Genomic DNA, 23,402 nt, shown 5'->3' with positions numbered 1-23,402 from the left:
GAGGAAGGAATGGTAATTAAAGTTAAAAAAGAAGAAATGGTGGTGCATTGAAGTCAGGGCTGAGAGGAGCAGAGGGAAGGGGTAACGCCCGTTGAACAAGGCCCTGTTCTGTGACTCAACTCAGTCACTTCAATTCAAAAAGCTTCTGCCCATGGTGGCCACGTGCTGCAATATGCTCCACTTCCACTTTTTTTTCTCTTTTCCAAACTTTTTAAATTCAATATTACATATTTACTAAATTTATAAAAAAATATATTCAATACATACATATGATAATTTTTTTTAAATTTTTTTTTTTACGAATAAAAGCAATCTTTACTTTTTGCTAAAACTGCACTTTTCAAAATAATATTATCCATACTATTATATACTACTAAAGTGATTTTAAAACTTTAGCTTTTATATAATTAATTTATTATTTTTCACAAAACTTTAATAATTATTGAATTAAAACTTCTTGATATTTTAAAAATTTATACAAATATATAAAAACTATTTAAAAAGTAACTAAATTCACTCTAATAATATAGTAATGTATTATCTTGTGTTACTTCTAAAAATTCTAAATAAATGTGCAGTTATACTTGAAGTCTTAATTTATTCTCTTAATTTATAAATAAAAAAATTTCAATCTTTCTTAAATTTCTCTTTTTATGTTTTCAAAAAGTATCACATATATTTAAATTTTTACTCATTTAATAATTAGGAGATAAATTAAAATGATAGAATTTTGTTAGCTGATGAGACATTTCTAAAGTATCCAAACTTAAAACAATTTTATGAATCTAGGGCAAAAGCCTATATTTCTTTTTACTTTTTTGATACATCCAACTATTTTATTCCATGTCAAATTATACTTATTTTGACCACCCATATTTTGATGTTCTTATTCTCTAATACATAACTTTTCTTATTGATCGCTCTTAATTATGTAAAAAGTGAGAAGTACGTTTGCATGTTTTATTTTTTATTTTTTGTAAAATGATGAGAACCAATAATTTTAAATTAATAACTTCTATTGTATATGAATTTTAATTAAAAAAATATATAGAGTTCACTTCCACCATTTACATAGTAAACAGTCTCTTTGTAGACATAATACATGATAAAACATTATAACATTGTTTGATTTATGTAGCCGACCTCAACTAGTAGGACAAGACTTTGTTGTTGTTGTTGTATTTTATATTTTTAATTAAAAAATAATCATATATCCTCCTTTATGTTATTGAAATAACCACATCTCTCCTTTCGAAATGTGTGGGTGTAGAACCAAAGGCACCTGATGAATCTGTAATGTGAATGGAGAAATTAAAGGAAGTGCTTGACAACAAGAAGAGTACAACACTTTTCAAAAGGATATATTCATATATCGATAATCGGGTACCCTACCAGAAACCTAGCTAGCTCATAATATGTTGCTAATAATATTTTCATAAATTTATTTATATATATTGTTAACTTTTATGAATATAATTTTTATGCATTATTAGTAGAAAATAATATTGTATAGACAATTAATTGTGTATTATTATATCAATAAAAATAATTAAATTTTAAATTTATTATTTTAAAAGTCGTCTAAATGTACCAGCTTCGTTAGACCGTCGTTTATATTAAAATTAAATTATATTTTAAAATAAAACATAATTTTACTGTATAAGTTAATAATTTTTTTTGGATCTACGTTTTATCATTATAATTAGTATGTAGATAGAATTGAGCTAAATGTGTTATAAATTGTTTTACAATAAATGTACAAATTATTAATGATTTTGTTTTTTATGTTACACATTTTAATGATATTAACTAATTATAGACTAACTAATTTGAATCAGATTAGTGGTTGCATTTAAATTTTATCTTCTACATGAAGTAATTTATTGAGAACAGAAAATCTTTAAATAAAATCTCGATTTATAACAAATTAATTCTTATTCTATGAGACTTAAAAGATATCATGAAAGAAAAAAATAATAATGGAAACTCAAATGAAGTCGACTTCACGTGAAGGTTATACTTGAAAGTCGTTAGATAATTTGACTGATTTGACTAAATTTTCATCCGACGGCTCTCGCGTATCAAATTCACGTGAAGTCGACTTTACCACAATTTTCACAAAAAATAATTACATATTATTATAATGAACTCACTATAGATCATATATAACAATAATGCGGAAGATGTCTTTAATTCAGTGAGACAATACATAATATTTGGTGTCTCATTGTCTAAGCTTCCTGTTATTTATATTTAGTTCCTATGTGATCCTGAAGTATAAAATGGTAATTATATTTCTTATATATAAGTTAATAATTCCATTACTGTTGCAGTAGAAGGTGTACACAATGCAAAAAGCTGTTTTTCATTAAGGTTTATAAGGTGGCATGTGCTTTATGTTTTGGTGTCCATATATTTTGTCTATACTTATAAGGGTGTATTTGTAGTGGAATATTAGGAACAAGAACCTGTGATGTTTTCTTTCTTTGTTTCTTTATGTTCCTTCATACCCTAATTTAATTTCAGAATTTTATCAATTATTAAAAAGAAAATAAAAACGATATTCATTCTAAACATTAATAATGTTATCAAAGCTATTATAACCCCCAAACATATACTTATTGATAGTAATAACATAAAGGGTGTTTTGGACATAATATAAAGGTTTAATTTTATTAATAATTATTTATATATATTTTTTGGGGTGGGTGATTTAAAGGTTACTAAGCTACTTAAATTGGAAAAAATATGAAATGAAAGTATTAATTCATTAGAAAAATTATTAGTTTTTCAAATATAGTATTGGGAGATAAAAAAGAAATACAACTTGCTTTGAACTTTGCTTCATATGTAATTTAATCCCCAAACTTTTTTAATAGACAATAATTTAACTCCTTAGATATTAACATAATACTTAATTTTCTTCTAAAATCGATAACATTAGAGAGGAAAAAAATTTAAATTTATTTTATTTAATATTTATTATTAATTATAGCAATAATTAATAAATATTAAATAAGACAAATTTAGACTATTTTAACTGATTTTTTCTGTCTGTTAAACATTATTAATTAGCATAATACAGATAAAAAAATAAATATATAATTCAAAGTTGCAAATAATAAATAAGTTCAATTGCCTAAGCAATAAGCTAGTTGTGCACTTAAAATGGAGAACACCCTTTTTTTGTTTGTTTTAGTTTGTCTTTATTGTTGGCCTATTTTTGGGGTTCAATCTCTTCAACTTTGAGCGAAATACAGAAACATATATAGGTGACCATAAGTGCACTGGTAAATTATATAACAATATTATTATTATAATATTATTTCAAACTTAAAATTAAATAATATACTTTTGTGTCAAAATTATTTAATAATTTGTTTACAATGATATAATATGTATGTTTGAATAATAATCCACACATGCAACCGATAAATCTACACTTTAACCAAACAAAAGTGTGAATGCAGCTCAATCTAGGTTATGGGCTTACATATACTTTTAATTTATAAGTTACTTTAATTAACTTAAATAATTAGAAGCATGATTTGTTATCATCTTGAAATGCTTGCTTGAAAGGCATGCTCTGTATTAAACATCGAACAATTCATGTTTTTTGGCATTTTTATTCTTTCCCTTTTTTTCATCTAAATAATAAATTTATGCTGATAAATTCTAAGAACGAAAAATGTTTGATAGTAAAAAAAATTGTCAAAATTAACCAAAATTTATCCTATTTAATATTTATTAATTATAATAAAACAAATTTTGATTTTTTTTTATTTATCTCTCTAATATTACTTGTTCCGGGGCTTACCTAGAACCGGACGGTGGTTGGACTTGTTTGAGGCCCAAGCGCTGGAGGAGTGTGGTCTCCGACTTGGTTTACGTCTGGGAGCCGCCTCCGAGTTGTGTGTTTCAAGAGATGGGGGGTGGTACCTGTAAAGACACTCCGATGCCTAAGTCAGCATGGGGTTAAGCAGGTTTAGAATGTATTGGAACTTAGAGATACTTGAGGAGTGTCAGGATATTTATAGTGGTGATCCAATAACCACCGTTGGAGTAGTGCCACCTTTTTAGGTGGATAACCGTCCCTTTATCTAGGGATTGTTGAGATATGCCTTCTAGAAGTGGGTTGAGAGATTTCAGGGGCAGTTACTTATTTGAATAAGTGTTACCTGCCAGCTATCTCTTGAGCCCGACTTCTTTGGAAAGAAGTCTGTGTTGAGTCCAACCTCTTTTGAAGAGGTCGATGAATAACGAAAGCCAATCTTTGGATTGGGCCTTTTGGCGTATTTGGACCTGGGCCATAGCGTTGGGTCAGGGTAGGAACAGTGCCCCTACTCGAGTCCAATCTCTTTTGCTTATGAGTTGGATTCGAGTATCGAACTTGGGTCTGTAGCCGACGTGATTTTAAATTTCTTAATCGCCAAGTCTAATCAAACGTCGCGTCCGTTGGGGTTTTCGCATTTACACGTGGGAGCAGTTACATTGGTAACAGCGCGTTTCTTTAATGATCGCGTCAATTTACCCTTATGCCCCTGGCGTGCTATAAATACTTTTCCCTCTTTAAACGACTTGTTTTTGGCCAGGTCTTTTTTCTAAGACTGATTGGTACAACTCGTTCTTTCCGAGTTATTAAAGACTGATTGGTTCAACTCGTTCTTTCTGAGTTATTTAAGGCTTGTAGGCTTTGTATGACTGATTTTAGCACATCGTGCTTAACCAAAGAATATTTCTTGTCCTGGTTTCGTACAACTCGTTCAATTCGAGTTGTTTTGAGGATACATGACTTGTTTTAATACAAATCACCTTTCTGAAACTTATTCTGATTTCTTACGACTTGTTTTGATACAAATCGTTTATTTCAAAACTCGTAATTATTTTTTAGTATAACCACATCTAGCTCGTTCGATGCGAGTAGTTTTAAGGTCTTACGATTTGTTTCATTTCAAATCGTTTAATTAAAACGTGGCTATTTCTTGATCTAATTTCATACAACTCATTTAAATTCGAGCTGTGTTTTTTTTTTGGACTTCACAACTTGTTTCAAGTACAAATTGTTTATTTTGAGTCCTTTTAAACTATCAGATCATCTTTATAACCATCGGACTTCGTTGCTTTATCCATTATGCCCCTGCTCGTGGTCGAGCTTTATGAAGTAGGACTCGAGCAATCAAGCAAAAAGGATTTTCAAATGAAGCCTTTTTTGTTGAACTCATTCATTCTGAGTTTTCTAGATGACTTGTTTTTTATACAAGTCACTTTTTTGAAGCACAACTCGTTATATATCAAGTTGTTTTGCGCAATTTATTTTAATACAAATTACTTAGGTTATTTTTTACTTGATTTTGTTCAACTCATGGGTTTGAGTTGTTTTAAATCATCAAGCCGTATTATAACCATTGGACACCAATTTATACCTCGTTGCTTTATCCGAGCGACCATTGAAAAGGCCAGCTCGTGATTTTTGCGCTTTGTCGAGCATAAATTGGCGCCTTAGGTGAAGGGATTATATGCTTATTCCCTCCCCTTTCTAGTTTTTACAAGGTTGTCGTCCTTGTGTATGATTCAACTTGTTTTATCCAAGTTGTTTTGGAGGATAGTTTTTACGTTCGATTTTGTTCAAAAACGTTTACAATCCTTCCTTTTTAACTCGTTTCTATACGAGTCGTTTGGTTGGAGTGATTCATTTTGATACAAATCACTTTTAAAGCTTTGCTTTTAGATAGACATGACTTGTGCTTAACACAATTTCGTTGAAAATATGGTTGATTGGCATAACTCGTTTAATCCAAGTTATCCTTATGTTGTTGTGAATGCTAGAACAAGTTTTCTTGGAACAACTTGTTTTTGTGAAAGTGTTCCATTTTATACGACTAGGTCGTTTATTTTTAGAACTTGTAGAGATGAGATTGTGGGCTTAAGATTTTGTACGATCCATTTGTTATCCGTGTGGATCAAGTTGTTAGATCGTATTTATGCCTCAAGGGGCATATTTAGTTAAGTTACTTTTGTGACTTGTTCTAAACACAACTTTTTCAACCCGTTTGGCCCGAGCTGTTTCGAGGTGTTTTCTTTCCAATTCGCATATGTAACTTCTTTCCACCAATTGGTTCCTCGTCGCTTCATCCAGGCGATTTCTATATGATTGGCCCGTGATTTTCGCGGTTTATCGAGCTTCAATTGGTGTGTGTTAATTGTAGAAAATCAATTTTCATAAGAAATTGTTTTATCTCCTTATGTTGGAGGTGTGTTGCGACCTGGGTAGGTTTTCACCCTTGAAGTTAGACACTTTGTAGTAGCTCTTTTCTAAGATTTCAGTAATCTTAGAAAAAACATTTTTGATCTTTGTTTTGAAAAACCTTTTTCTTGGCTGACTGTCCCTTTCTTTAAGTTAAGTTTTCCTTAACAACTCGGGACAGCCTTTTGCCTTAGTGCTTTCAATAGGTTTCCTGATCTCTTTTTGGTATTCCTTATACTCAATTTTGATTTATTGAGCTCTTATGATTTAGGTTATTTTTGCGATGCGTTTCCTTTTTTCTCGGTTTTTCCGACTTGTAAGTCAGATAATTTCCGAGTTTATTACGATCGACTTTTATAACCTCTTTACACCGACTTGTACCTCGTCGTTTTATCCTGACGACCATCTAGGTCAGTTCATGGGATTTTCACGTTTTGTCGAGCTTAAGTCGGCGCGTTTCGTAGAAAGAAAGAAAAACGAGAAGGAATTTATAAGAGATAAAATATCTTTATTTGTTTGCGAAGGTACTTTTACTGCTACTAAGGGTTTTTCACTATCTATGATCCCTTAGTCTCTACTATGATGCCTCGTTAAAAACCCTTTTTCAGAAAAAATCCTTTAATTTTTGGGAAAAAATCATGAAGTTGGAAAAAGAGTATATCAGGGAGTAGAGTTTGCTTTTAGCTATAGTACATTTTCATGTTACAAGCATGCCACGACCTTGGTAGCTCGGTGCTGTTTAAGTCGGTCACCTTGTAATAACCTTTTCCTAAGATCTCAGTAATCTTGTAGGGTCCTATCCTTTTTGTTGTCAGCTTTCATTCGCCCGAACTCAGTAGCCTGATATTTTTTCTTATCAAGATGAGGTCTTTTGCGGCGAATCTCGTAGCCATCTTTTGTCTCAAGAGCTCTTTCCTTATCTGAGTTTGCTCTCAGGTTTCTGGAAGGGGGTCACGTTCTTCTTTCGTGCTCTAGCATCATTGTAGAATGTTGTCTTTAGTTTTTAATAATTTTGGACTTAGCTTTCATGATAAGCCAATGCCCCTACTCGAGGTCGAGCTTCATAAAGTCAGACTCGAGTATTCAGTCATACCATTCTTGAATCTTACTATTTGTTGCTATGTGACTTTTACAAGTTATTTTAGACTCTCTTTTTGGGAGGTCGGATAACTTGTTTTATACTTGTTGTGTCAACTTAGTAAGGTTGGATACTTATCTCTTGGCTTGAGGAGGCATTCTTATAAATCGCCATCCTTTCTCAATTTGTTTTAAACAAATTGTTGTGACGTCGGGTTTACATCCTCTTCGTGTTGATGTTTGATTATGATCACGTTGTCCTTAAGTTATTTGTGCAATTCGTTTTAGGCTTTGCTCCTTGCCAGTTTGATTTAGTACAAGTGGCTTAATGAGGTCGGACCACGATTTGCATTTATAACTTCTTACGCCACTTTGGATCTCATCACTTCAAGTCAGAAAAAGTGTGCATTAAGGAGTAAGGTGCGCTTTCTAGCTGTAGTATCCCTTTTGTTGTAAACATGGCACAATCTAGGTAGATTGTTTTCGAGTAAGTTGAGTATGTTGTAGTAGTTCTTTTTCAAGTCTTAAGTGACTTTGTTGGATCTTTTCATTTTGGTGTTGGCCTTTCTTCGTCCGCTTTTGGTCCGATGTCATTTTGGATCAAGACGAGGTTGTTAGTTGAGAAATTTCTTCGTATGACCTTCTCATGGCCATTTATGCTTGGGATCTGGTTCTCGAAGTTGTATCTCAAGAAAGAAGTCGGACTTTTCTTTGTAAGCTCTTAAAGGAAGTCGGATTTTTATTTGTAGACTTGAATCCTCAGAGGAGGTCAGATTTTCTTCATAAGCTTCGATCCCTAGAAAAGGTCGGATTTTTCTTTCAGGTAAGCTTCGAGGTTTTCGACCTCTTTGTAGAGTTGATCATGAAAGAGGTCGGATTTTTTTTTTCATAAACTCCAAAAAGAGGTCGGATTTTTCTTTATCAGCCTGGAGGTTTTTTTATCTCAGTGTAGAGTTTCACCTTTATATTCTTTGAGGTTTTTGACCTCATTGTAGAGTTGATCGTGAAAGAGGTCGGATTTTTACAGACTCCAAAACGAGGTCGGATTTTTTCCTTGTCGGATCTAAAGAGGTCGGATTCTTCTGAGCAATGAGGTTTTAGACCTCATTGTAGAGTCTAACCTTTAAAAGAGGTCGGACTTTCTTCATGAGCTCTCTAAAAGAGGTCGAATTTTCTTTGTGAGCTCCCAACTCATCCGACCTTATTGTAAAGTCTGACCTTTAAAAGAGGTCGGACTTTTCTTCGTGAGCTCTCTAAAAGAGGTCGGATTTTCTTTGGTGAGCTCCCAACTCATCCAACCTTATTGTAAAGTCTAACCTTTAAAAGAGGTCGGACTTTTCTTCGTGAGCTCTCTAAAAGAGGTCGGATTTTCTTTGGTGAGCTCCCGGCTCATCCGACCTTTGAAGAAGAGTCTGACCATCATTCCCTCCAATGAAGACTGGGCCTTTGTCACCCCGACTTTCTTTTTTCTTTGGATCGGATTCCAATTTTCTTCCTGGAAGACATCCATCTCTATTGGTGTGCAAACATCAAATTCTACCACAGGAATATTTCTTTCCATATTCATTGGCAGTGATGTAATTTGTGAGCAACCAACGAAAGGTGTACCATGAGAATTCTTTGTGTTATTCACTGTTGTAATTGACAGGTGAATCCACTGAAGAAAAAACTGGATTCATCACTCCGTTGTCGGATTGGGTTGCATTCAAATTGGCTGATGTTGTGTATTTGGAACATGCAACTGTTCCATTTCATGAGTGGGTATCATAGATTTTTCCGAGATTGTAAGTTGGCACAGATGTCATTGTCCATCTTATTTCAGGAAGAGGTTGGGATTAGTCACGTTCCCTTTTCCTCTCTTTTTTTTTTCACGTAACTTCTTTTGCCAATTGAATTTTCTGAATTGAAAATTCTTTTATTCAATTGGCTTTCGAGTTCGTCTTTTTTTTTACGTAACTCCTTTTGCCAATTGAATTTTCTGAATTGAAAATTCTTTTATTCAATTGGCTTTCGAGTTCGTCTTGGTTTGCTTCTTACAATGGCCTTGGGACGGTGCTTTCTTCTCTTTTAATCCAATTTAACTGTAGAAGTAGAATCATCATCCCTATTTGATATCCTCTGCCCATTGGGAGAAGTTTTTACGGGATTTCTGGTATCCATAGAAACTGTATTCCAACTTCTTTTTAACATGCTTGCATCTTATTCATGTCGAGTGGTTGTCTGACTATGTTATTGATCATCCGCCATTATCAAGAGTTGAGCTCCAGGTCCCCGGCAACGGCGCCAATGTTCCGGGGCTTACCTAGAACCGGACGGTGGTTGGACTTGTTTGAGGCCCAAGCGCTGGAGGAGTGTGGTCTCCGACTTGGTTTACGTCTGGGAGCCGCCTCCGAGTTGTGTGTTCCAAGAGATGGGGGGTGGTACCTGCAAAGACACTCCGATGCCTAAGTCAGCAAGGGGTTAAGCAGGTTTAGAATGTATTGGAATTTAGAGATACCTGAGGAGTGTCAGGATATTTATAGTGGTGATCCAATAACCACCGTTGGAGTAGTGCCACCTTTTTAGGTGGATAACCGTCCCTTTATCTAGGGATTGTTGAGATATGTCTTCTAGAAGTGGGTTGAGAGATTTCAGGGGCAGTTACTTATTTGAATAAGTGTTACCTGCCAGCTATCTCTTGAGCCCGACTTCTTTGGAAAGAAGTCTGTGTTGAGTCCGACCTCTTTTGAAGAGGTCGGTGAATAACGAAGGCCAATCTTTGGATTGGACCTTTTGGCGTATTTGGACCTGGATCATAGCGTTGGGCCAGGGTAGGAACATTACTGTTCTAAGAAAAGTAATTAGAATGTTATTGGACCAGGTTGGTTTTAATTTAAGCCAAAAAATGTACATGAATAAATTAAAATATAATTGGGTTGTATTTTTTTTTAATTTAGATTTGTACTGATTTAATTCAAATAAAATCGAATTGGTTCGATTTGGGTAATTATATATTCAAGTAAAATAAAAAAATTATAGAAAATAATTAGAGAATATTTATGAGAATTAATTAGGAGAATTTCTCTTGCAATATATTGCTTTTTTATGATGATATATTAATAATACTATAATATATTTAAATAATTATATGCAATAAAAATTAAATTTATCATAATACCATTTTTTCAAAAACTTAAACAGATTGGAGGAGATAAATATGTATTAATAATTATATCTTTAATAAAAGTAAGACGGTGTAACAGTTTGATAATTAATAAAATAACCGTAGGGTGAAAATTGAAACACTTTAGAAATATATTGAAATTTTATATAAAAAATATGAGGGGAAAAATGAAAATAAAAATAAGATTGGTAATTACACATTCCTAAGAAAACTATCGTATATAACATATTCTGACCAATAATCAACGGAAATTAAATTTGCATAATAATTCACAGAATGCACTTTTTGAATGCGAAGGTACCAATGTTAAATTAAAAATATAGTGTATAGTATATTAAACCATAGTCCATAGACTTCATCTATATCGTGCCTTTTGTTCCCTCGTGCTTATAACACTCCATTAATTAATTTATTTGCATCAAGCTATACCTTTCTGTCTCTCTTCATATGATTATTATTGTTTCATTCTCCCAAATTAAATGATATAATAATAATAATCAATAGTATAATCTTTTTGTCCTTGCTCGATAAAAGCATTGCGGAAATAAATATATATTATAATCTTGCTTCTTCTATTGTTAGGATTATTTTAATTTTGTTGCTCATGTTCATAAAATGTATACAACTATGAGGTCATGAAAGCATGGTGATTAAGTTATAAAGGTAATGATGAAAAAAATGGTGGTTCCAATGCTCGAGGTTGTTAATTCTAGGAGTAATATTTATGGTTATCCTTAATTTACTTTTTGAATATTCCACTTTCTTCTTCATCATTTTTTTCCCCAATGAATCTGTACTGTGTTATGAGTTACACCCAGATTCCACACAAACAACAATTGATTAATATAAAAGTGAAAATTCTCCGATAATTATTTTTATGTAAGTTAATATTTAGAAATTATTAGATACTTTAATAAGTTTAACTAAATAATTTTTTAACGATTCTCAAATATTAGTTTCACACGAAAATAATTATACATGAGTCTTTACTCTAATATAAAAGTTATAAGCTATGCACGGATACGGTACACGACACGACGCGGAACATACCAATACACGAATTTTAAAATCTTATAAGACACATGATACGCATACATATAAATTATAAATTATTTTTTTAATTATTTTTAATATTTTATTTTAATTATATCAAGTATTTAAAATATTTTTTGTTTTAATAAATAATAATATATATTATATCTAAATTTATTTCATGTTAAGAATAAGACTAGATATACTTACACATGATGATATTTAGGATTTTAGGTGTGTCCAAATGTGTCTGGAAAAATTTTTTTTACTTTTTATTAAGACACAGTTGAACACAACAGACACGCATATCGGATGAATACCAGTAAATATCATGTCCGAAATGTGTCTAACATGTGGACACGATAACTCAGCGAAGTGTCCGCGTTTCGTAAGTTATAAGGTATTATGATATGGTATTGGAGAAGATGATATCATCTCATGAATGAGTAAAATGATTGAATGGTAATTCTGTATTATTATTGAACAAATTAATACTTTTAACTTTTTTTTTTTTTTTGTCTTTGATTTGAAGAGTTGTGTTTTAAGATTAGAATGTGCATGTAAAAAATTAGGGTATAATTGTATTTAAGTTGTCCCAAGTTAAGGGTTGGAAATTGAGATAATGATCTATTAAGAGGGAATGAATCCAAAATAGCTTAAAAATCACAACTCATTAAGAAAAATATTTCACTTTCTAGTAGCCAAAAAACGTTTACTAATGATAGGGATTTCATTCTTTTGTAACTAATTAAATGAAAATCTAATAGAGAAAGCAATTAACCTCGAGCCTACAATCAATTTATAGTCAATGCTAATTTGAGTAATTTCTAATTCGCTAATGAAGCGACAAATAAATTTTTAAAATTTTACATTTTGGATAGATTAATTTTTGAAAAAAAAAACATCAATAAAATCTTGTACGATAACAAATGTATACACGTTAGTTTAAATTAAAATTTTTTATCTTAATCATAAGAATTAATTTAAAAATAATATATTTATAATTATTATAGTAAATAATTTTATTAATATTTTTTTAAGAATTAATTTGTCTAAACTGTTAATTTTTAGGAATTTATTTATGTATTTTAAGTCTCATGACTAAAAATGTTATTAGTATTAGATGGTGGTTCATTATGGATGTCTTTCATATGATAAGTCAAGCCCAAAACAAATTCACTTATTAAATCACTAGAGATATGGATTACATAGTAATAAGTAACATCATTAATGGAGTATACTAAATGATAAGCCCAAATGATACTTTCGTGTTCACAATTTTCAGCCCAAAAGGGAGTGGCAAAAATAATATTAATTTTGAAACTCATATTTTTATTTTATAAATCTAATACATTTCAATAATTTTTTTTACTCTGAATAAAAAGATAAAAACAGACACTTATTTGGGAACTAATAGAGTAATTCATATTTATTATATTACTTTTGGTCTCTTTTTACTAAATTGTAAATGAGAAAAAAAATAATATTCCATAAATATTCACATATATAATAAAGTTATCATGGGCCAAAAAAGTTTACAAAAAAAAGGAGACTTATTTAGTTATTTATGAAAGAAAAGAATATTATCTAACAATGTCTATAACAATTAAGCAAATTATTAACCATCTTCAAAGCTTAGTAGAAATTCAAACTTTATGTGCCTGGAGAACTTTTTAAGAATGCATGCAACATGTGAAAAATTAATATATAGTACTAATATTGAATATAATTCCCCATTTCATTCAAAATTATTAAATGGACGGTTACCCCAAAATGAAATTCCAAAATCATAAAGATTCATGGACGGTGTTTACAAAAATCAAAAGAAAACTATTAATTAATTAATAGTACCTAATGTGTTTAAACTTTTAAAAAAGCATTTCAAACATTAAACTACTTAAAAAAATATTCAAAATCATCTAAAAATTGAAGGGAGAATGTTCTGTGGAAATTAAATTACAGATGAAGTTCAGTTGAATACACATTCAGTTATAAGGAATATATATATACAATAAAATTAAAATTCTCCACTATAAAATCTTAGTATTAAACTAATTTGGATTGGTCGAATAATCAACTCACTCGTTTGTTTAAACAAATACGGAGAGTTTGAATCTTATTTTGTGTATGCAAACAGACCTTTAAAAAAACTCATATTCGCGACGGATTAGTCCTATTTTTGTCGAGTCAGAAGATACTGTAGAAAAAAAAAGTTCAGTCTATATACATACTCTAAGAGAGTTAAAAAAGATATATATATATATATATATTTTAAATTAATTTTAATATTATATTATATTAATTATTTGTTTTATTTTTAATTATATTTATTGAATTAGAAAATAGATTAAAAAAGCATGAAATTAGAATTTACGAATAAATTTAAGTTTAAATATGAATATTAATTTTTCGGTAACAATTTTCTTTCTTATAAATAAGTGCATCATAAATAATTTTTTTTATAAATTATTGTTAAAGCTTTAAAGACCCATTTTCATCCAGTTTGGACCTAGTATAATTGTAACCCGAAAATATTTAGGTTTTATTAGATTTAGAGCTAGAATAGGGTCTACAAAATAGACCTGATGTATATTTAGAGTCGAATCTAAGTTAGGATAAATGCAGTTTTCATTCGGCCTATATACACCCTTAAAAGGTATAAGTCATAATATTAAATAATTTGAATTGATCGAATGATCAATTTACTCGTCACTTTAAATAAGTGTCGTTCAAATATTACTTTATGTATACAAATAGATTCTTAAATAAAACTCATATTCGCAACAAATTAATCCTATTTTTATCGAGTGAGAAGATACTATAAAAAAAGAAAAAAGGGTCATAATATTAATGTTGTCCGGGCTCACCGCTATTAACAAAAACATGTGGATTATACTGTTCAATCGTCGGTTTGATAATTCAAGATTCCAATTAACACAACACCATATTAAGAGGTTTTAGTCGCTTATGACTTTGGAAAAAATGAATCACACAATTTTGGTTTTGTTTCTTTATTTATATAAGATAAGGCTCATGTTTTACATACATTGGGAGAATTATAAACCATTAAAAGAAATTGGAATAAAATGGACGGAAGAAGAATAAAAATCATGCTCTGAAAATGGCATTTGCCTTTTCCCAATGTGGGTGGAACTGTTGAACACATTGAATTGGTATGAACCATGAAACATGAATCATTTAATAATAATATTAATAACAAATCAGTATAATTTATTTTTTTAACTAGTAATTAATCAATTATATTTAAAACTTTTTGTTAAAAATATAATATTAGACTAAAACCATTAGAATACCGACTAAAAATAACAATTAATATAAATTAAAATTATGTGTATTCATAAGAGTAATCGAAAAAAAATTTCTATAATTATGTGTTTATTTTATATTGAGAATAAGTTCGGTAATTTTTTTTGTTAATAGTCAAATTAGTTTATAAAAGATGACCGATTCTTTAAATTTGTTATTAAAAGATTTTATTAATTAAATTAGTCATTCAAAAATTATAAATTAATCATTTTTGTTCTTCAGTCACTTAATTAACATATTTCGTCAACGATTGATGATACGAAATATTAACTCACATCATACATGATACCTAGCATATCCAATTAGATACTAAACAAATATATTTATGCAAATTTATCAATTTAGTGTTGTTAGGTGATATTAGGATTAGAATTTATATAATTAAAAAATAGACTAAATTAATAGATTTTTATAAATATATTTATTTTTTGTTTAGTGTCCAAAATTAGATATGTTAGGTATCCTATATGTTATTAGTTAATGTTTTATATCATCAATGATCGACAAAACTATTACTCGAGTAACGAAAGGATACAAATGATTAATTTATAATATTTAACAGACTATTTGATTAATAAAATTTTTCAAAAAAAATTTGAAAAATGACTCCATTTTTAGCTACTAATTTCACCATTAACCCCCTTTTTAAGTAACATGGTTATAATGTTTTATATCTAAACTATTAGAGTTAAATTATACATAGTCAAATCATACATTCATTATTCATGAATGCTGAAAGTAACACCCAAAAAAGGGAACAAACTACAAGCAACTTTCACTTGCCTAACAAAACAACTTTGCCATCAACAAAAGTACCACTCACTCAAATCCTCATTTGCCCAACTTGTTTATCTTCTTTTAAAATATTACTAATATACCCTTCTTTTTTCCCCTTCCTACCACATAGGACTTGAACAAAGAACTATGTTTCATGTGGCTACTTTGAAATCTTGCACCATTCAATTGAATGCCATTTTTTGCTTGTGACTTTGAGAGGGTAGCTTCACATCAGTGGCCAATCCAATTGCTTGTAAGAACCTAACCACATACCAAGTCATGTCCAATTGCCACCACTCTAAGCCATGTCTAGCTGAATACTCAAATGCATGGTGGTTATTGTGCCAACCTTCACCAAATGCAAGCAATGCTACCCACCTTATCAATTTTTCCAAGATTTTAATTTAATATTCAATCAAATAACATGTATTAGCACAATAATTAAGGATAAAGTACACTAATAGAAATTATAAGCGTAATTATAACATAGTTGAAAGATTGAAAATAGAAATACCAATTGTTTCTGGATAAGTCCTTGGTGTTCCATGCTTGATTCCCCCATACATGGCAAGCTGAATTTACCAACCAAGTTATGTGGTACACCCAAACAATCCTCACACCCTGTGTTCATGTAACCAATTCATGCATAAGCTTCAAGTAAACACTCCCTATACCTACAAAGTTTAAGTAGATAACATATATATATAACTCATGTGCAGTTAACTTCACGTGAAGTTAGATAGTTGAGAACGCTTAAATGATTTGCCTGATTTAATTGAATTTTCATCTAACGGTTCTCAGTTATTAACTTCGCGTGAAGTTGGCTGCAACTTGAGTTTCCACCGTATAACAAATGAATTGAAAATGGAAAGTATATGATTGATTTTACTTCTTTACTTCACAACTTTTTGAATGCATAAAATAAGATATTGCCAACTTGACATTGCATTCCATGACCTCATTTTAATTTGTCATATATCATTCAAATAAGTGATATTAAAGAAAATTATCTTACCATTCCCCAAACAAGAAAAGGAAATCCTCCAATGGCATAAAGAAGAGCTCCCAAAGCAAGTGGATGAACAATGTAACTACTTCTTATAAACCTATAAAAAGATTGTTTCTCTAAATCACCAACATTGTTTGTCTCCCCACACTGCAAACATATACATTCAACAACAATAAAATTTATGTACTATTGAATTAACATGTGGGAAATTAACAAAAAGACAAAGAAATAGGAAAATAGTTGAAATTCCTATAATACCCTTTCTATGATAGAATTTGTATCAAATAGCCAACTCATATGGCTGAACCAGAATCCTTCAGTGGGGCTATGAGGGTCTCTCTCTGAATCACAGAATTGGTGATGGTACCTATGAGTGCTAACCCAATCAATTGGGTTACCCTGAAAAAAAAAAAAATCATTTTTCTTCTTCAATTCAGTCCCAAGCATTTATAAAAATATGTATTTGAGTGAAATTAAAAAAAATTTGCACCTGAAGAGCAAGAACTCCACAATAGGCAAATGTATATTCAAGCCATTTGGGAAGCTTGAAGCTCCTATGAGAAAGGTTTCTATGGAAAGAGAGTGTGATACCAAATAGACCAGTCACAACATACAAAGCCAAAGCAACACAAAGAGCATGGAAATTGAATTGAAATGGTGCAAAGAGGCTAAGAACATGCATGGCAAGAACAACACCAGCAGTTCCAACATCCAATGAGTTCCATTTCCTTCCAAATAACACATTCCTCTCTCTCTCCACAATCACATCAGATAGCAGAATCCTTCTCTGATTCTTCAATGGCCCTTGCTCTTCTTGTTCTTGTTCTGGTGGCACCAAAGTTTCTGAAGAAAATGCAGCATTTGCTATTGTTATTGGCTTCTTGTTATTGTTATAGGTAATAAAGTTGTGATTTTGAAGAGTGAATTTTCTTGGGTTTGAGTCAAAGTTGCAAACTTTAATGGTTTTAACATTGTTTGTGAAGGATCCAAGACCAATCACAGTTCTGTTCAACCTTGGAATTGCACAGTGAACAGTGGTAATTTGGTTAAGAAGAGGGTGTTTAGACTGTGATGTGATCAGAGCCATGAAGGAAAAAAAAAATGACCCTTTTTGTTAAAAGACCCTTGTTTTTGTTAAAATGAAAAACAATGAATAAGGCCTTAAAAAATTGTACTATTTTGAGGGTGGAGAATGGGAGAATCTTGGGTTTGGGTTTTTAAGGGGGTTTTATGTTGTTGGGGTTTGATTTTGGTGATTGTGATGTGGCAAGTGACCCACAATTTGTGGTGGCAGTCACTTGTGGGGAAAATGGAGTTTTAATTTAATTAGTTAAGTAATTAATTTTTCATGAAAAACGTGGCATGAAGTTATAAAGCTAAGTGGGAGAAAAAAAAGGAGAAAGAAAGTGTAGGAGGATAAGGCAATCCTTGAAGTCTATTGGCCTATGAATGGGATTTCCCTAAAGTAATAAGGTCCAGATATTTTTACGGTGACTGCTATGGTGTCTATAATGTGATGCTTATTTACTAAAAAGAGTTAAAAATTATTATTTTATTTAAAAAATATAAAAATAAATAATTTTTAAAAAATCAAAATTTACTACAAAAAGTAAGTTAAGCAACATTCAGACAAAAACTCATAAGCACTATAGAATTGGCCTATTTTCATTGCTTAGATAACCCTTTGTTTTTTTTTGTTTTTTTGTTTTATCCTCATTACTAGTACAACTTTTGATGTTTTCTTTTATATTGGTGTTATTTATTTATAATGGAAAAAGACTAATTACAAGGTTCATTTCTATTTTATTTTCCAAAATTACCAAAATTTTGGTTTAATAGGGTGTTATAGATGTGTCTTACCATTTGCCACTTCTCACTTTCCCACACGCCAACTTAAAAAATATCTCTTTGCTATTAAAATATCTTACTATATGATATCATATGATATATGATGATTTAGTTATACTTTGCATCATTCTTTCTAACCTCAGAGAAAGAGAGTGGTGGAGAAGCAAAGCAAATTTGACGGCACAAAAAGAGTGTGAGTGATTTGATTCAATGATGGCTGCAACAACAAAAGTATCAATGTTTGGTTATTCCACGCAACCTTGTGTCTTGGTTAGTCTTCTAATACGCGTTTATTTCACTTTAGTTATGTAATTTTAAGAATCAATTAAAACGCCACATGTTTAGTTATGTTTAGTTTAGTTTAGCTTTTGATTATAATGATCATTGTTTAATTGTGGAAACTTAGTTACAGCCAACTTCACGTGAAGTTTATAAGTGAAAGTCGTTAGATGAAAATTTAATCAAATCAGTTAAATCATTTAACGGTTCTCAACTATCAATTACATATGAAGTTGATTGCGTTTGAGTTTTCACCTTGTTTAATTCATGTAGTTGAGCTTATGTTATTTAATGAGAAAAGCTTGATTATTCTAGAATTTTGAAGTTATGATTAGAAAAAAAAAGTAGAAGTCCAAAGACTTTTAGAAGATATAATAAACAACTATAGATTTTGTGTCAAGTTTCTCCACCAAAGTAGGAACTATAACAAATTATCATTACATTGAAATTGAATTTACATGAACTTTGATACGAGGCTAAGATATGTTCTGTGCTAATAATCTTCACCAACAACCTTATTATATGACTCATGGCAATTATTTTACTTAAACTGGTAAAAAGGTGATGATTCTATATTTATAGTCACTATTTTCATTCATAATGTTTATAGAGTTATAATATATAGAAAATCACATATAAAACACACAAATTTCATAAGAACCTTCATGTTTAAGAATCCTTTGTAACAGAATGTGTATGAGATGATCTAAATCAGTGTAACATTTCTGATGCAGCCAATAATTTTCTCAATGTTTCACTACCAAGATGTTACCCCATGAAGAAGAGAAATGTGAAACCAAATAAAAGGATTAGTGCTGCTGCTGCTGCTGTTGCAACAACTCCATATCAGGAAATTCAGGAGTATGAATTCCCACTGAAATAACATTTTCTATTTTGGTTTTGATTCAGATTAATTTCAACTATAATTTTATTCTTTTAGGTACAAGCTTCCATCATGGGCAATGTTTGAACTTGGGAGGGCACCTGTATATTGGAAAACCATGAATGGCCTCCCTCCAACTTCAGTATGTGTAACATATGGTGAAAACTCAGGTGCAGTCGACTTCACGTGAAGTTAATAGCCGAGAGCTGTTAGATAAAAATTTAGTCAAATCAGTCAAATCATCTAACGGCTCTCAATTATCAACTTCACGTGAAAGTCGAATGCACCTGAGTTTCAACAGTAACATACACTATCACATTGTATTATAACTAATTCTGAATTATTACATTTCAATGAAATAGTTTAACTTTTTATTTTTTAATTTCTTTCAGGGAGAAAAGCTAAAGCTTTTTTTACAATCCAGCAGCAGCTCAACTTTCACCTAATGAAGAATTTGGAGTTGCTTTTAATGGTACTAATTTTTGACCAAGTATTTAGTTGTCACAGCATTTTTGAATAAATAGTCCTCATAGATAATAAATTTCCCTTTTTTTTTCTCTTCTTCCAATTTTATGTAAAAATTTTCAGGAGGTTTTAATCAGCCAATTATGTGTGGTGGTGAGCCAAGGGCTATACTAAGAAAAGACAGAGGCAAAGCTGATAAGCCAATTTATACCATCCAAATATGCATTCCTAAGCATGGTATATTTATTTTATTTCTCTCAAAATGGAAGTGTACACTCTTGACAAAAACCATTTATTGTGGTGTTATTAACTTGTTATTGTTCTCTTGTGTATAGCTTTGAACTTGATCTTCTCATTCACAAATGGAGTGGACTGGGATGGTCCATAGGCTGCAGTTTCAAGTTCCCAAAGGTTTTCAGAACAAGCCAATTGAATTCTTTAACGAGGTAATAATAATAATAATCATAGTTCTTTATTTTCTATTGTGAGATTGTAAATGGTTAAAAACTCCTACACAAGTAAAAATTAAATTAAATCAACCACCAAGGAAATTTCGGGAAGGAATTAGATAGTAAATTAATGGGTCTCTCATGTTATAAACTCCTCACTCTTTCTTGCTTTCTTTGATGTGGGACTAACTTCATGCACTCTTCACACTTGCAATACTAACAAAAATATGATTCACTGTATTATTAAATTTATCAATTCACTTTTTGATAACTTATCATTAGAAGGGGTAACTACACATATAGTGTTTAACTTGCTATTATGATAATTTAGTTAACATGATCTTAAATTTGTGACTTTGGTGTAGGGATTGGCAGAGGAACTGAGTAAAGATGGAGCATGTGAGAAAGCAGTATTCCCAGACACAAGTGTAGTCATGACCAGATGTGCTATAACTGGTAACTTATCATTAGAAGGGGTAAGTACAAACTACAAAGACATTATAGCATCTTCATTTGATTTATGTAATTGATTGCTAAACCTTCTTGATTAAGAATATAATTTCACAATGCAGGGTGATAGATGCAATCTAGATCTTGTTCCAGGGTGCACAGATCCTAACTCCATAGAGTTCAACCCACTAGCCACTTGTGTGATGGAACATGCCCCATTGATGCTGATTCTGACCCTGAGGATTAGAATTGTATATATATAAGGAAAAAATTTAAATATACCTAAAACACTGATGTTTCAATAATTTTAATGGTTGATTTTAATTAATATATATTGTATATATTTTTTATAATTAAAATTAACGTTTAAAATTACTACTTTAGAATATCGATATTTCAGATACGCATAAGAGTCTTGATTAAAGCATATTATTGTTGATTTGAATACTCAAATATATATAAAAGCATTGTATATTCCAATTCTACTCTGCACTGAAAAAAATGGCAATACATAACTGCCCCCATCAACCTTAGATAGTAATGAGTGTAAAATCTTGCAAGTTTAGGTCTATTATTTCTCTTTCTGAAAATGAAGTGTTTATACTTATATAGCATGCATGTAATGATGTGAAGAATAGTATAAATAAATATATAGAAATGTACTATTACAAACCATTAAAATAGTACTATGTTATGTTTGTTTATATATGCAATTTCCTTGGAAAAAAGTGGTTTTATATAAAATAATTATTTTTTATTTCTTAAAAAAAAAACAATTTAAGTGACAATTATTATGAATAAAATGCAATAAATGCTAACCATATTAATTTATTGAATACAATGACATGCCAAAGTCAAATAGAAGCTGCAGGTCCATTAATTGAGAGAAGAAAAAAATGGTTTAGAATTCTATGAAGGTTTAATTTCTCTATTCCATTTTAAGTGGGAAAAATGTTTGCCATTAGAAAAGATTTCCAACCTACTAGTTGGAAATTTTTGAAAGGTATTAGTTATTACGCCATCAAGATTTTCATATCCGTCAATGAAATGTGAGTTATACTAAAAAAATGTATAAAAAAGGAAAATAGAGCCGTAAAAGCAATTATAAGAAGAATACCAGAGATTTGAAATAGAAAAAAATAATTTAGGAAAAAAAAATAGGGGTGAGCACGGATAGTGGATACCCGATTACCCGTCCGAATTCGAACCGAACAAATTAAATTAGTTCTGGAATTAACGGGTAATTGGGTCCAATTCGAACCAAATCAATGGCCTTTGTTAATGATTGGTTCGGATATCGGTTCTGGGGATGCAAAACTCAGACCAACCTGTAAACCTGATTATATATTAATTAAATAAAAAAATAAAAAAATATATATGACTTTTAGTGACTTTTAATGAGATTATTCACTATTAATACGTTTGGATTTTAAGGAATTTAGTTTTTAATGTATTTGGTGTTTAACATTTTTAAATTATTTATATTGATATTACATGTTTATTGTACTTGTTGAATTTTTAAGATAAAAATTAGTTTTTTTATGAATTTCAAAGTTATCGGTACCTAATTACCCGAACCGAACCAATTCGTTGTTATTTAGTTTGGTTTAATTCGACAGATACATACACAAAAAAATACAAATTCAAACCAAACCGAACTAATTATATTTTGATCGTAATTACCCAAACCGAACCAATTCGTTGTTATTTAGTTTGGTTTAATTCGACAGATACATACACAAAAAAATACAAATTCAAACCAAACCGAACCAATTACATTTTGATCGGTTCGATTCTGAATTAGAATCCGAATCAAACCCTGCTCACCCCTATTATTACATGCAAACATGAAAAATATTTTCATTGGTATTGCCTTTAAAACTAATTATTTACTATTTATTGTTTTATAATTACAATAAAGTCCTGCATTAATTCCAAATCTAAATCCCAAAGGACAAAATGTGTTGTTTCAATCCTGGCGTTCTAGCACGCGATGAATTCAACTGCATAAATTGTCCTTATTTTCTTAACCCACCTTTGACAATTCTCACTTTTAAATGTTACTCTTACACTTCTTGTTTTCCTCAAAATCTTCTTCTAGGTGTTTGTATATCTTCTACCATTAAAATAATTGTATAATATAGCCTTCTAGATTAATATTTAGTTTGTCATATTAATATCTAACAAAACATATTAACGATAAAAACTAAATCAAAGACCTTTACAAAGACAAAAACAGAAAACCGAATATTTTATGATTTATTTAAGCCTTTACCAAAATATAGATTTTTTTAAAAGTCTAATTACAAATTTTCTAATTTAAATATCTCCTTTTTGAATGATGAATTTAAATATCTCTTTAATTATATCAACATGTGAAAGTTAGTAAGTGACTACTA

At 30.4% G+C, this 23,402-nt stretch overlaps 1 protein-coding gene and 1 pseudogene across 1 annotated transcript; one reads left to right on the top strand and one right to left on the bottom strand.

Moving 5' to 3' along the window:
* Positions 1-15,546: 15,546 nt before the first annotated feature.
* LOC107463855 (palmitoyl-monogalactosyldiacylglycerol delta-7 desaturase, chloroplastic) lies at positions 15,547-17,811 on the bottom strand. Its single transcript, XM_016082738.3, has 5 exons — positions 17,120-17,811; positions 16,888-17,028; positions 16,636-16,776; positions 16,135-16,241; positions 15,547-15,998 (listed from the first exon to the last, which is right to left on the bottom strand). Exons 1-5 carry the CDS (start codon positions 17,714-17,716, stop codon positions 15,803-15,805), a joined length of 1,182 nt encoding a protein of 393 aa, XP_015938224.1. The 5' UTR covers positions 17,717-17,811; the 3' UTR covers positions 15,547-15,802.
* Positions 17,812-18,618: 807 nt separating this feature from the next.
* LOC107463712 (protein POST-ILLUMINATION CHLOROPHYLL FLUORESCENCE INCREASE, chloroplastic-like) lies at positions 18,619-21,333 on the top strand (annotated as a pseudogene).
* The last annotated feature ends 2,069 nt before the right edge of the window (positions 21,334-23,402 follow it).

This window comes from Arachis duranensis, chromosome 9 (assembly GCF_000817695.3).
Source record: "Arachis duranensis cultivar V14167 chromosome 9, aradu.V14167.gnm2.J7QH, whole genome shotgun sequence".
NCBI classification, from domain to species: domain Eukaryota; kingdom Viridiplantae; phylum Streptophyta; class Magnoliopsida; order Fabales; family Fabaceae; genus Arachis; species Arachis duranensis.
Note: the sequence above shows the minus strand (reverse complement) of the source record. Positions and strands in the feature narration are given on the sequence as shown.

Excerpts from the sequence above, each read along its gene's own strand:
- LOC107463855 (XM_016082738.3), bottom strand. The coding sequence starts at position 17,716 with ATGGCTCTGATCACATCACAGTCTAAACACCCTCTTCTTAACCAAATT. Across the intron at positions 16,777-16,887 it reads CAAATTCTATCATAGAAAGG|TGTGGGGAGACAAACAATGT; the intron begins GTATTATAGGAA and ends ATATGTTTGCAG. Across the intron at positions 16,242-16,635 it reads CTTTTCTTGTTTGGGGAATG|GGTGTGAGGATTGTTTGGGT; the intron begins GTAAGATAATTT and ends ACATGAACACAG.